General features: G+C 39.2%; 1 protein-coding gene across 2 annotated transcripts in view; it reads right to left on the bottom strand.

The window, feature by feature from the left end:
* Positions 1–11,202: 11,202 nt before the first annotated feature.
* camk1da (calcium/calmodulin-dependent protein kinase 1Da) overlaps positions 11,203–15,051 on the bottom strand; it is a 67,861-nt gene continuing 64,012 nt past the window's right edge. Inside the window, exons 10-11 of one of the 2 annotated variants that reach the window (XM_041977954.1) lie at positions 14,768–15,029; positions 11,203–13,793 (exon numbers count right to left, since the gene is read on the bottom strand). In XM_041977954.1, the coding sequence (XP_041833888.1) occupies positions 13,669–13,793; positions 14,768–15,029 (387 nt within the window). In that variant the 3' untranslated portion in view covers positions 11,203–13,668. Of the gene's footprint in view, positions 13,794–14,736; positions 15,030–15,051 lie in introns of both variants that reach the window. The other variant, XM_041977953.1, reaches the window with a different exon arrangement.

The following is a 15,051-nucleotide window of genomic DNA, read 5'->3' as shown; positions in this document are numbered from 1 at the left end:
TCCTAAAACAAATTGAGAAAAACAAACTCAAAGCTCACAAGCAAAAGAGTAGTTAAACCATAGTTACTATAGACAAAATGTAGACCAAACATCTATTCAGAAGGACAGCATATCAGCTGTGAGGCACAGTGGTGGAAGTACTATAGTGTGAGGTTGCTTTGTTGAGTTAGTGTTTGTATAGCCTAAAAAATTCAACTCTAAAGTAGAGTAGAATAACAACCCTCAGTTTACGCATTAAACACAACACTACATGGGTTTCCAACCTTAAAAATCAGTGTTTCTGACCTTTTTTATTATTTATTAGTACACTGGCTTTCATTATGTACATTCCTGAACCCGTTTTAGCCCATCCCAAGGCTGAGAAACCACACTTCACAATTTTTTTTTCTAGCCCAGGGCATCCTGTGGCAGCTGTGTTTTACTTTACGGCACTATGTCACATGCTAGCGAACTGAGAATGGACAAACTGGCTGTTTTGAGCATGCACCATGGCTGATTCAGCAAAGAAATGGAAGAGGAAATTATTAGCATATGCATGGAAGAGAAGGAGAAGAAGTGACAGAGCAAAAGTCAATATCAGACTGACTTTTACTGGATGGAGAGAACTCAGAGAAGAGACAGGAAGCAAGATGGATACCAGGTTAACCTTCACTAGGGGGCACCAAAGTGTGAAAATCTGCCAAAGTTTTGTAGGACTGCTTTAATAAATCTATCACTGAAAGACGGAATTCAAGATTATGATAAATCAAAACTCAAAATTTAATTCCACTGAGGTAGCTCATGTTTGAAATCTTGTATAGAGGAGTGTTTATATTTTTAACAAGTTTCCTGGCATAAACCTTTGTAAGGTATTTCCTTGTATCCTGAAATATGAGACATATGTCATGATCTTGGTTTATGTTCTTGTTTCGTGTGTTTGTTTTTTGTCATGTTTTTGGTTTATCAGAATCAGAATCAGAATCAGAATCAGAATCAGATTTATTGCCAAGTAACTTTCATTACAAGGAATTTGTTGTGATTTGACGATGCCTACATATAAATAGATAAATATGAACCATAAGATATGAACAAGCCAACTGAACATATAACATTAAGACTGAAAAACTATATAAGAGTGGAAATAAAAATTATGTACATAAAAATAAATAAGAGTAAAGTAGTGTATTTACATTAAATGAAATGTGCAGTTTGTAGTATAAAAATAAAAATGTACAAATTGAAGTGACCAATGAAGGGGGAGTGTGTTAATGCGTTGTCAGTCAGGTAAGTCTTTAGGTGAGTTCCAGAGCCTGATGGCAGAGGGGAAGAAACTGTTTTTGTGGCGGGAGGTTCTGGTTCTGATAGACCGCAGCCTCCGGCCAGAGGGGAGAGGATCAAACAGATGGTGTCCAGGGTGGGAGGGGTCAGCTGCTATCCTCCCTGCTCTCCTCAGGGTTCTGGAGGAGTAGAGTTCTGGGAGAGAAGGAAGGCTGCAGCCAATCACCTTTTCTGCAGAACGTATGATACGCTGCAGTCTGCACCTGTCCTTGGCAGAGGAAGCAGCGTACCAGACGGTGATGGAGGAGGTGAGGATGGAGGATGTTCTAGGTTTTTGGTGTTCAGTGTCATGTTCTGTGTTTTTTTGGTTTATACTCATTAGTTCACCTGGTCTGACTGTTCACCTGACCTGTGTCTAGTTCCTCTGTGTATTTATACTCCTTGGTTTCAGTTGTCCTTTGTCCCATTATTCCATCCATCATTATTTCCTGTTGTGAGGTTCCCATGTTTCTCATTTTTCATTTCATAGATTAAACTCTTTTATTTGCATTCTGTCTGCCTCCTGCCTCTGTCCTGCATTTGGTTCCTCATTTCTGCTGCACCGTGACAACATATGAGCATTTTCAATACATTGTATTACTTGCTGACATAAAGTGGAGCAAACATATTCATGTATTCCTCACAAAGTCCTCATAACAGAGAATAAGGATGGCAGGGGGGTAGATTATTCAAAATTTCTGACTGTGGAACTCCAGTCTGAGGCCAGATGTTTCCATCTCCATTGTTTTCACCTTTTTTTTGGTTTCGCTTGCTGTTTACACATCACAACCACTAGGTTAGGATTAGGTTAAACAATTTCTTTTTTAGGATGACACACTTTATCTAATATATATATTGGACATAATATAATGTTATATACAGTATGTTTATTTCAAATCAATATATCATTAATACCAACCCTCTTTACATCAGTAACTTTTGATGTCACGGATCAGCAAACTGGACCACAAATAAATTGGAGCTGAGGAATAGGTGAAAACAGTTTTATTGAGGTGATGAGAACTTCAGCAGGGAAATCAGGTCTGGTTTGTGCAGTCAGCTTAGCCTGCAGGTGGGAGAGCTCAGGTGAGAATCCAGCCAGGATAAACAGGAATGTACGATAGATATTGCTCACGTACCAGCGGCGGGGATGGAAACCAGCAGGATGGTTTTCAGGGACCGTGATGCTGTGATAGCAGCTCCGCCGGGGCTGTGGGAACTGCAGAACCAGAAAGATAGTTAGTTTGCTCTGATAATGACAGAAGGGGGTAATCCAGGCTGAATAAGATCCTCGGGAATCCTCCAGAGTTCTCCGATGGCCTGGGGCAAAATCCGTAATCCAAAATCCAAATCCTGAGGACAGTCCAAGGGTCAGAGTACCGGTCAGAATGAATCACAGGCAGAGTCAACAGACAGGGAGCAGGCAGAATCGGGTTTTCCAGGTCGAAATACAGGTCAAGGATCAGAGACAGAGTTGCAGGGTTTACCAGACAGGGAGCAGGCTGAGTCGGGATATCCAGGTCCAAAAACGGGTCACAGGTCAGAGATCAGGTAAGCAAGCAGGAGAGAAAGGCTGGAAGCGTACAAGGGAAAAACCAAGACGATCTGGCAGAGAAGAGTTGTCACAGACTGGTATATAAGGAGCCCAGACCAGGTGGAGCGCATCAGCAATCAGCAGAGTTGGAGGGAGAATGCATTCAGGGATGGCTGGGAAAACTCAGCGCCGACCATGTGACATTTGAGTTCATCACTGATGTGACTTTGATGCAGCAAGATGATTTTCACCCCAGCTTTTAGTTTGAATATTTCAGAGGAAGTAAAGGGGAGACATCACATCCCCCTCTGCTGCTGGATTTCAGATCTGTCTATTGAAATGACACGGTTGATCTTTGCGTAGTTTATACCCCGTGTCATGATTCCACCTCTGCTTCCTGCCAGTCTGTACGTTATCTCACTGTTTCAGATATCTGCCTGTAATTAGTTTTATGGAGTACCGAATATGTGCTGTTTCATAAAGAATAAAACTACTTGTGAGTAAGGCCTGCAGCAAGAAAAAGGCTGATGATGAAGAGTATTGGTTGCAGACAACTGGGACAGAGGGGGTGAAGTACTGAATTAAAATGAGGAGAAATCTGTTTAAGGAGAACAAAAAACACATTTAGAGCATGTTTCAACTAAGTTTCACATGAACATCAAAAAGCAATGCTTTATGTAAAAATGATGATGACTTTCTTTAACAGAGACAGTTGCTTTGTGTGTGTTTAAGCCTGTTCAAATGTAATTGAGCATTAGTTTCTGAAACAGGGAACTAAAACACTTCAAATTTCACATTTCTTTGTTTCAGTCCCCTTTATCTCAGTGCCGTGTGGTTTGCATGTCAGAGGGATAAATAAGTTGGAATTAGCTGGCATATTAATTCCTTCTTTCCCAGCAAGGATGGGAAAAGGCTCGTGAGATTAGGCCTCCAGCTGAGAGTGAGCAGACAGAATAGGAAGTGTGATGACTTGAACCACAGGAAGCTCCAACAGGCCAAACTCTGCTAATAAAGGCTTATCTGTAATGAGCAAATACATGCCTTAAAGCTACAGTTAACCAGCTCAGCAAGGAAAAGTCAACATGATCTACAGCAGTTACTTCAACTGACAAAAATTAAGAAAAACTCTCCAAAATTAGATGTTTTCTTTAATATAATCAGCATACAGTACGTTAACTTATTAACTACAATGCAGAAAGAAGTTGGTCCAACTTTTTATTCATCTGCTGATAAGACAACAGCGCCCTTTGTGACTGAATCCTGACTTTCTTGACCGCAGGTGCTGCGGGTGGGCAGTACCACATCCTCCACCCTGACTCTGAGCACCGCCCCCCAGTGCTGTGTGCTCAGCCCTCTGCTGTACTCCCTGTCCACCCACAACTCCAATATTATCATTAAATTTGGTGGCGACATGACCGCCATTGTCCTGATTACCGGCGATGACGAGACGGCCTACAGAGAGAAGGTCAGAGACCTGACATCTTGGTGCCAGGACAACAACCTCCTTCTCAACGTTAACTAAGAAGCTGATTGTGGATTTTAGGAGGAGGCAGAGAGGGGTACACGCCCCCCTTTCCATCAACGGGGCTACGGTGGAGAGAGTCAACAGCTTCAGGTTTTTGGGGGTCCACCTGCAGGTCAGTCTCATCCATCTTTTTCCAGCTGTCTCCATATTTGCGAAAATCCTCCAGATTTGTCATCTCCAGGATTATTTTTTCTATTGCTGGTGTGATAAACAGGTAGAATGTAGAAACAATGTCATGGGTATGAGAAACGGCATACCTTGTGGGTCCTGGGGTCATCTTTATGACGTTTTGTTCTGCATGCCTGTCGTGTTGGTCATATGCTGCTGAGGACCATGTTATTTAGTCATTTTTTGAAAGGAAAGTCTCTTTCAGCTTCGGGGTTTTCTTCTTCTTCTGAAGGTGATTCATCATGCTCTGGGTTGTATTCCTCCCCATCTTCTTCTTCTGATACATCCTCCACTTCCTCTTCTGAATCAGAGTTGTGTTCATGGACATCTGAAAAAATCAGCTCTAGAGCCTGTTCAACGTTATAACGAACACTCATGGCTTCAGCACAGAGAGAATTCAGGGTCCTGTCATCTGCAGCACATTTATAACCTCTGGAAATCCACAGAAAAAGAGCTCTGCAGTCTGCAAGAATGCCACCTATCTTGTGTTGTTTACGTCTGCTACTGTCTTGTTCACGTTTACTGCTAATTGATCTGAGACTGAACAAAGGCACAGTTTAATTCTGCTAATGATTTATCTGAGAAACAACAAAAACACTGTAACATTCTGTGGTGTGTAAATAACTCTGTGACCTTTATTTCAACTCTATTTGCCTCATGGGTCATTTTGACCCGAAGACCACCTTTGTACATTTTTTTGTACAGCTTACATGGAAATGTGAATAAAAGCAACATTTCACTTTTTCTACTGTTGAGGCCAATCTAGGAAAAGTCATAAAATTTCAAGTTAAAAAAATATTGTTTAGGGATTTTTTTTGGTTTTTAACACAGTGGTGGGTCATTTTGACCCGAGGACAACAGGAGGGTTAAATAACACCTTCTTTTTGTTGCATATTATTATTATTTTATATTATTGTATATTTTACTAACTTTGTTAATTTTATTATCATTTTTTGTTTGTTCTCTTGTTGACAATTTTTTATCATTGTTTATATTCTTTTGGCATTGCTGGAGAGCCTGAAATTTAAGAATTTCATTACCAGTGATTGCTGATGTAATTGGTGCGCAATGACAATAAATTTAACCTTAATCTTAATCTAACACTGAGCTCAAATTGGTCACCTTTCTTTGGAGCGAATGCCGAGTAAAATTTCAATATACATGCAAATTCAATGCAACAGAAGATCTGCATGTTTTTTTCAACAGGGAAAAATTAATCCAAGGAAATAAATCATGAGGGGAAATATTTCTTTATTAAGTGCTTTATACTGTAGGCTCACCATTCAACAAAGACTAGCACATAAGCATGTTAGGATTTACTAATCAGAACAAGCAGAGTTAAGGGGTCAGAGAGATGGCATTAGTTGTATTAGATTCTCCATGTTTTGCTGAATCCAAATCAGAGAGGAATCACCACAAAGCAGAGGCAGGGGTTTTATAGAAGACTATTAATGAGGTTACTTAATGAATGATCAAAACTTACTGAGTATTGTGCAAAAGTCTAGAGCCATTTTTTTTATCTCTTTACATTGCCAAGAAAACGGGTAATGAGGCTTTGATTTATTAAAATGTGCAAACATACATGTAAAAACAGTATATAAGGCAAAACAGTTTTTATAATTCCATACAAATGAGTCGGTTTTTGGTATTAACACATTTAATTTAATAATGCTGAGGTCTGCGCTCCATAGGATTTGTTGCCACTGATTTCAGTGTAGTTCTTATTATTTGGGTTACACCAGTTTAGGCTTAATAAGTTTCCTAAATTTTTTAAGGACACACTGTACACCATGCTGAGATATGTCATATTTTCAGATCACATCACTTTGGGAATCACCTTGTTGGTGGAAAAATGCTGTTATAAATCTGTCAAACTCTTATCTTTGGTATTTTTATAGATACCACAAAAGAAAGGAGAACAAAGTGCGTGACGATATAATCTGAAACGGGTTGTTTGCTAAGTTGACTGTTTTGGACATAACACAAATTCATCCCTTGAATTAAGTGCTTTTTAATGTTTGAATAGTTTATAGGTCACTATCTGTGGCTTCAACAAAAATACACATTTAACTGAAAGTATTCAGGTACAAAGACTAGAGTAAAAATTTGTGAAAAAGCAACAAATGTCCAAAGAAAAACTTTGAAAGACTCAGAAAGTCTGGAGAACTGTTACTCAAAATAACTTTAAAACATGACTAGAAATTCTGAATTCTTGGAAGCAAAGTATGAAGACATCCTGGGTGGATCAAGACTTTTACAAAGTACTGTACTTCATTTCAACAGTACATAACAATGATGTGAACTAATTATCTTGTTCAGAATTTTGGTTGCTAGACTGTTTTATTGTGTTGTAGCTTGTAGATGAAGCTTGTGACCGAAAGGGCTAAACTGTAAATTAGACCTTTGCAATCCTTATTCCGCCACTTGGTCTCCGTTTTGCAAAAGTGCTCTTTTTCTTTTTGGGATCAAGGTTTAACAGCAGGGATCTAGCCATCCAAATAGTTCCCAAAGTCCTATTTGCATGGCTGTGGGACCCTCCTTAAAAAAAGGTTCATCTTATCTCTGCAAAATGTTGTGGTAATGTCGAGGGGATGAATTGGGATTAGGCCTTAACAATCAGAGTGTGAAATTGTTTGCAGCACAAATTGGTCCCAGAAGAAAAGCACAGTAATAAAACTTTCTTAACAAAAAGTGTGAGACTTACAACTTTAGTTCAGACTCCTGGGGATCCTAAAATGGAAACCAAGATAATTTACTGAAGTAAAACATTTTCTTTAATACAAGGTAGTAACATCTGTCTGCAGTGTGTTCTCAATGGTTTGAACCTAATAATAATCCCCAGAATGTGGTAGTAAAGGCAATATGTGCCTATGCCTTTGCAACATCTGTCTTCTGTCTGCTAAACATCTGCTTTACTGCAGATTTACAGCATATTGCTGGAAAACAAATGTCAGTTAGTGTGGTAAAGACTTTCTGGTGTCTGCTTTATGTCCACAAGATTTGATCTTGGGATTTGCAAGTGTTGACATGCTGAGACCAAACACAGAGATGCATACATACTTTTAGGAATATAGTCCTCATTATTAGCCTAAAAAAGTCAGTATGGATTTGTCAGATGTGCATCAACAATCACACACAAAAAGGCAGTCATGATACGATCATTCAGGGTTTATTCTGGGAAACAAATAAAACACAATCAGTTGCTCCAGCCTGTGTCATAATGGTAACTCTGATATGTGCACATGATTGTCGAAGGCATTTCATATACAAGCCCCATTAACAGGAAGTCGTCATCATTGTCACACCACAATGAGTGCAGAAGGCAGCGCCCGCTCTGAGACATGAGGGTGTCGTTAATGCGACAATGGTGCACAGGATGGGAGTTTGTTGTGATCACATGCAGAGAGTAAATACAGCCGGCTAACTCAGCAGGCTCTAGACAACGACGCCCACAGGGAGATTACCAGGTCCCAACAAACAGCACATGTAGGGTTGTAGTCCTAGGAACAATTCTCTAGGGTGGACTGTTAGCATTAGCCAACTGTAGCTTGCATTACATTTACTGCCATGAATAAAATCTGGCAATTTTTTTTTAAATAAATGAGAGACAATGACGATGTCATGTCTCTGATAACAGTCACTATCAATTTATGCATTTTTGTAACTGGCTGTTTTGTAGGGCTGGGCGGATCGATCCAAATATTGATATTATCGATATCGAGGCGAGTAGCAATCGATACCAGCGTGATGAGGTTGATATTTTTCTTACAGAATGCTTTGGGTAAAAAAACCAAAGAATGTAAATGAGAGCCAACCAATAGTAGGTTTTGCTTTTGTTTGGCTAATTTGCACTGAGTTCTTGACTTTATTTTTCTCAAACAATTGTGTATGATAAAAGAGAATAACAGTTATTTTATCATTTTATTACATTGTAATTTTATATTGTTTGCAAATAAAAAAAAAGCTTAATTTTTCAGTTCTGCCATTCAGTTTCTTAATAAAAATGTTTTGACAATAAACTTCCTGTGTTTGATTATGATAATAATCATCATTAGTGATTAATTAATCATTAAATAATTGTGAAATGTCAAGCAAAAAGTATCAGTATCTGCGATACTGGCTCTGGATTTACTTGGTACCAAATTGATATCAAAATTTGTGGTATCGCCCAGCCCTGTTTTGTGGATGCAATTCTTACAATTTCCACACCTTACAAGAAATTTCCACTAGTAGGCACACTACAGAACTCAGACAATAAAATAAAACTTTTTTTTCTAAAAATTTCTTAAGGATGGTGAATCCAACACCCCATAAGTTCATCTCAGTTTAGATTAAACTCACTTTTCTTGCATTTTAATAACTTTTAAGTTTATCACATTTCAACGTTATATATATCTGTCTCATATATCAATATCTACCAATAACAAAAGAGAATTCTGTCTGTTCGTAGGGCTGAAACTCTGCCAGTGTAGCCATTTGTGGCCCCGTGCGTCTCACGCTGTGTAGGTCTTTACATAATACAATACTAACATCATACAAGGGCATACAAGATAATGCAAACACTCATTGTGAAATTGATTTATAGAAGTACTTTCTTCAACATGCTTGTCTTTTATGTGATGGTGCACTTCTGTGGCATCATCATTAAAAAAAAAAAAAAGTGAGCTCAAAGGGAAAAGAGTAGACAGAGTAGCAACAGTGTTTTTCTGAGTCAATCACAGCTTTGGATTTCTTCCTTTAGAATGGCAAAAAAGTTAGCCTGAGTTCAGTAAACGATGCTTTCACTTGTAGTTGGAGAGACACTGAAGTGCAGGTGGAACACTGATGGCATCAAACTGCTCCGCAGACGGCAGTCAAACGCTGCCAGATAGTTTTTGAAAAGTAACTGCAGCCAGGGAGTAAAGGGGAGTTTCGCCTCTCTCTCTCTTTTTTTTTTGTTTTTCATTTTTTTAAACATTAAACATTCCTTAGAGAATACAATCAGCTTCCCTGAACACACGCTCACTCATTCACGCACATGTGCCAGAATTGCAGAACATTCATAAGTGAAAATGATCGTTCATATTCACAATCTACAGTATTTACAGTAGCATCTTTAACATGAAAAGATTCAGATAACATTTAAATCTCTCTCTTTTGGAAATAAAAACAGCATACATGAAAACAACAGGAGCACAATCCTGAACCCTCTACCTGCCTCACAGCACATCTGCAAACAAACCTGACCACCAGCAGTCTGTTGCCTAGACAGAAGTGGCCAGCATAACATTTAGGGAAAATTTTTAATTGTTGGCTTCAGTAGCATCTGCACCAGGCAAAATACCTGGTACTCCATTTTTATAATGCACCTCATTCAATAAAAACAATTACTATTGGTAGGAAAGTGTTTGACATGGTCTTGAATGTGACAGGGATCCAGTTCAACTAAAACTGCTGAGGTTTCCTGATCCAGGTTTTGAGAAAGAGCATTCAGAAAAAATAAAAAAGCAAAGCTGTCAATAAGAACGTATATATGGTTGCAGTAAATAATCAGATTAAGGTGGTCATTCGAATAAAGCCCTTACATAGTTAAAAGTTTCATTTAGTGATGCAACTGGGTCAGTTTCCACCCAGACAAATAATAAAAACAGTAACACGTGAAGAGGTCAGGCTAAATGAAGACTTACTGAGAACTTAACTAGGCTGTAATTCAGTAAAGGGATATATCTTTCTTTTTTAAGTGAGGATGTGTGAAGTACTACAGAGCAGTCAGAGTTTTACCTGCAGCAAAGCGCTCTCTATTTGGAGAATCAGACAGGACTCCTGGTGGGTGAGCCAAGCTAAAAGCTACTCTAAATGGAGGCAAGTGAAAAATGTTAATATTTTTTTTAACTTTTAGAGGTTTAGGTATGCATGGAATTATTTCTTTTGATAATCATGACTTCTCTCAGCTTCCAGACAAAAGATGGCAACATTTCAGTCTTGAGTAGGTTTTACCTGAACTCAATCATGTCTCCCTGCTTCTCCAAATTGACTGCTGCAATGTCAGGTAAAACTCTGACTCCACAGAAATACCTCATATAACCCTGCTTCAAAAACACCCAAAAAACCATTTAAAGGTTCAGTGTTTCTCTAAAACTACTTTGACACATGCACATTTTAAGTGACACAATATATTAGGATAACAGACCCACCTTTATATTTATTTTTAAAAATATACTTAATTCTAACTTATCTAATGGTCTTAAGTAAAGAAAGTATTTTTTGCAAGGACAGCATTAAAATGTAAATCAGGCGATTTTAGCCATCATGTCCAAAATCATGATATCTGCTCTGTGGTGTGACTTATCGGTGGGGAAGTTTCAGAAATTATGCATAGTGTGGTGGATCTGATGATGTGTGTACATGTGGGGAGTACAAACATATTTTATGAGAGGTATTCTGTTAAAGGACTATTCCATCATGATTAGTGGCCTTTTAAACACATTTAATCCCTTAAAGTAATATATCTAAGATTTAAATGAATTCATAATAGCCTAGGTCAAGCTCCAAAAAGACAACTCAGTGTTGTTCAACATCTCTGTATAGGGTGTTTATATTTTCCTTTTAACTTTGTCATTGTAGGTAAGTGGAAAACATTTAAGGGTTCCTTTCAAAGACATACTGGGTAATATTCTCTATTTTTGTCTTTTTAGAATAAATCTCTATCCTAACTAAAAATGCATATATCCTACTAACAAATGTTTTCTATGGATCCAGTCAAAGGCAATCTTACCCCTCTGTTCCATAGAATTCCTTAAAAAAAACACTCTTAGTCATATTGCACTAGATAAAAACCAAAACACTGACCACAAAACTGTGACTCAAGTGTGATAAATAAGTTGCTGTTGATGATTGAACGTGGATTCACAGTCGGGTAGGAGATGAATGTAGATCCACAACGTCTGATCAGGATCTGTTTAAGTCAACGTCTGGCCCAACATACAGAATGATGTAGTGAGCAAAAATGTGAATGCTATGAAACCCCTATGAATGTTGATTTACTGTCATCTTGATTTTAAAGCAATTCTTATCCAGATGTTCTCTCATACTCACCAGCCTTTTGAGACAGATAACAGAAAGCACTGAGAGTAATTTCCTGGAGTTCAGCCTGTAGTTTAAGCTTGAACATCTGAATTCCTCAAGTAATTTAATATGAACCAAATTCAAACCAAGCATGAGTCTTTGGCTACAATTCATAATAAAGGGATTAGTAGAATTGCATCTAATAAAGACATGACAATCTGATATGTGTAAGAGAGCACCCGGCAGTGTACAGTTGTCTGAAAGGACAGTATCACAACTCTAAGCTATGGATTCAACCATTTGTTTTTAAAAGAAAAATGAGAAACCTTTAGAGCCTGTGGAGGTAAACAACCTCTTTGTGATTAGATAAGACTTTCAAGAAGTCCACAACTCACAGAATAACTTGGTCTTTCATAGTCTGAGAATAGACCTGACTCTTCAGCGTTCATTTCCTGCATCTCTACAACACTGGAATAAAGCCTTGGCTCATGTTTTGAGCCTTGGATCTTTAACTGTGATGCCCCGTGGAACACTCGGACCATAAAAGACCTAAAAAAACCAGGAAACTGGTGTTTGCCTGTGCACAGTGCAGCTGCAGGTTTTCCTGAGGACTTCTGAACTGGGTGCAGCTTAACAGAACGAGAAGGTGAGATCATGGCTTCATTAGAGGGGGAAAGGATCAACGGCAGGAAAACAGCGTCTTCATATCTCTGAAATGATTGTGCATCATTTCTAGCCATCTTGAAACTACCTTACGCTGCTCGTGGGTCCATTAGGGAAGTCAAATGGCAATTATACTTAATAAATAACATTCTCAACTGGAGGCAGTTTATAATTAAACCCATCTTATCTTTTATCATCCACTTCTTGCATGTCTTGTAGTAACCTGTATGTGTGTCCCTTAAAGGGTGATTGTTACAAAAGTTTTAATAAGTGATAAAATAAAAAAAACAAATCAGAATATTTTTGACAAGTTGTACAATGCTCTGACATCCACTCTTTTTTAATAGGTTTACAATCTCTCCTTTCTGTCTGATAAACCTGTGCATGGCAGCTAACTTGTCTGAGACAACATTTCTGACCCTGTCTGTGCAAAATAGGTAAAGCGCTTACTTGTGTTTCCACATCTCAACAGTCATATGGTACTTTTAAAGCACTTCTTCAAGCACAAACAGACAAACACGCCCATAAGGACACAGAAAAGGTCTTAAAGGTGCAATGTGTAAAATTTTCATACATATGCATCATTGTCAAATTAGGTTGCAACATTAGTCAAATTTGAGTGAGGTCCATTACTTAAAAGACAGTCAGACTATTTTGCATCAATATTAAGAGCACAGAATCAGGTGATTCTAATGAAGAGGAATATGAAAATATGAGTCTTAACTTAGATAAATGCTCTTAGCACAATAGCTAGCTACTTATAGCTAATATTGACAATGAAGTAGAGGTAACCTATCACCTTGGCTATGATGTTATTTATTTGCAGCAATTATGCTAAAGTGGCAATATCAATTTGACAATGATAAAAGTTACACATGCCACCTTTCAAAAGAATAGTTATTTATATATATAAAAAAACCCTACAAACAATCCAGTTGCCAGTCAAACTAAGTTGGAAGAAAAGCTAAATGAAGTGGGACAGGAAAGACCAAATTCAACAGGGAAGTTGACGGACACTGAGAAAGATGACACCATCTGCTCCACCATCAACCACCAGTTGCAGCCCAAAGCAGGTTGCGGTCAACAGCCTTTTATCTTAAAACAGCTAATAATCACAGCCGACCATGCAAACATCGTAAGTAAGAGTCAGTGGATGTTCTGCAGCTGCAGAGAAATCCTACATGGTCCTGGTGGGTGTACTGTATGGCAATGGTGGCTTCAATCAGTGGGGTGGAGAGTGGGATAAAGTTCTCTGCTCTCCAGGGAGCAGGGCAGGGTACAAGCTGGGGGGGTCACATCCAAGAGAGTATGCATGTAAGAGTGCGAGGGACGAAAAAGAGTATGATGTTCCTCCTCTGTGGTCGCCCTCCATCTCTTTGAGTCTCTCTCTGACTCACAGAGCTGTGGCCTCCCAGCTGGTGCCCCGCGGGACCTGGCGTCACTTGGTCTCCGTCAGTACCGGAGCAGGGACTGCTGAGGGGTGGGGCCGGTTTAGCTCCGCCCCTGTTGCGGGAGATGACGCTGCAGATGCCAGACTGCAGGGAGTGACGGGTGCGGGAACACCTAGAAAAACAAACAAACAAACAAACAAACAAAATCAGCAGTCAGCAGGTGATGAGCCGCTCACCACAATGACAGTTCTTACTCTAACTGTTTCGTAAGCTTTACTACTGCTGCTACGGCTTTTTTTTGCAATCACACAAAGCTACCGGACAATAGTTACTGTAATACTCATCTAGCTCATTAAGATAACATTAGCTTAGCTGTGTTTTATAAAAAAAAAGTGTAGAGACTTCTAAAGTCTTCAACATTTCTGACTGGTGAAGTCTTTATCTTAATTATTTTATTTTATAATTTGTGGGATTAATAAAGTTTTTTTTCTTTAAATTTATTGTCTTTTGTTCTGCAAACTGTCTGTTGTTTATATACAAAGCATCCGGCTCAGCTGTTCATGCTGCTTCAACCAGCTGGGGAGAGAGAGGTCAGTGCAAATCGGGCACCAGAGGGAGCAGCAAATGTGACAACAAATCAGAACACTACAGCATAAATGGGTCAGTGAGTACAGATGGATGGCAGTTCAATCCCCAATAATGAGAAGTGCTGTTCCAATAGGTGAATGACAATCACAACATAAAGTGCTTGCATTGCATCATAAAGCCACTGCAAAAGAAAACAAGTCAGGACTGAATAGAAACATGCTACATTTACAGATTAACAGTTGTCTGTCTTCTTCACTGTCCACCTTAGAGCTCAGATGAAATACAAAATATCCAGGCCTGAAATAATCCATATGCTTAATAAGATAAAATGGCTTTTTAAATGAGGGCCAAGCAGTGTGTCTGGTGAATGCAAGAATATCTCAGACATTAAGCTTTCCTTGAAAGCAATCTGCCGTACATGTTGGCTCGCACTGTTCGCGCCTCCACGATCCCCTAAAACATTACCCTTATAACTCTTAATGTCTCTCCTACTGTGTTTCAATCCCCATCATTTACACATCTCTTACATTTATGGGGCCACTGACACTGCTGACTCACATTCCTTGCGGGTAGCTGCTATGTTGTTGTCTATGGAGGAGTTTTTGCTGGCAGTGCTGTTGGTAATCTGGCTCTGAGCCACCTGGCCGGTGTTTTGGCTCTGAGCTGTTTGGTTCTGGCCCGCCTGGCTTTGGATTTGAGCCGGCCTCTGCATCTGATTCTGCCTCGCTGACGGATTGGAGGAATCCATGCTGCTGCCCATGCTGCTGCCAAGCTGCAGTCGCCTCATGTGCCGCACTACGGCGGTGGCATTGAATGCTTGCTGCAAAGAGAGAAGACATTGG

Source organism: Melanotaenia boesemani, chromosome 23 (assembly GCF_017639745.1).
Source record: "Melanotaenia boesemani isolate fMelBoe1 chromosome 23, fMelBoe1.pri, whole genome shotgun sequence".
Taxonomy (NCBI): domain Eukaryota; kingdom Metazoa; phylum Chordata; class Actinopteri; order Atheriniformes; family Melanotaeniidae; genus Melanotaenia; species Melanotaenia boesemani.
This window is presented reverse-complemented; position numbering and strand designations above follow the sequence as displayed.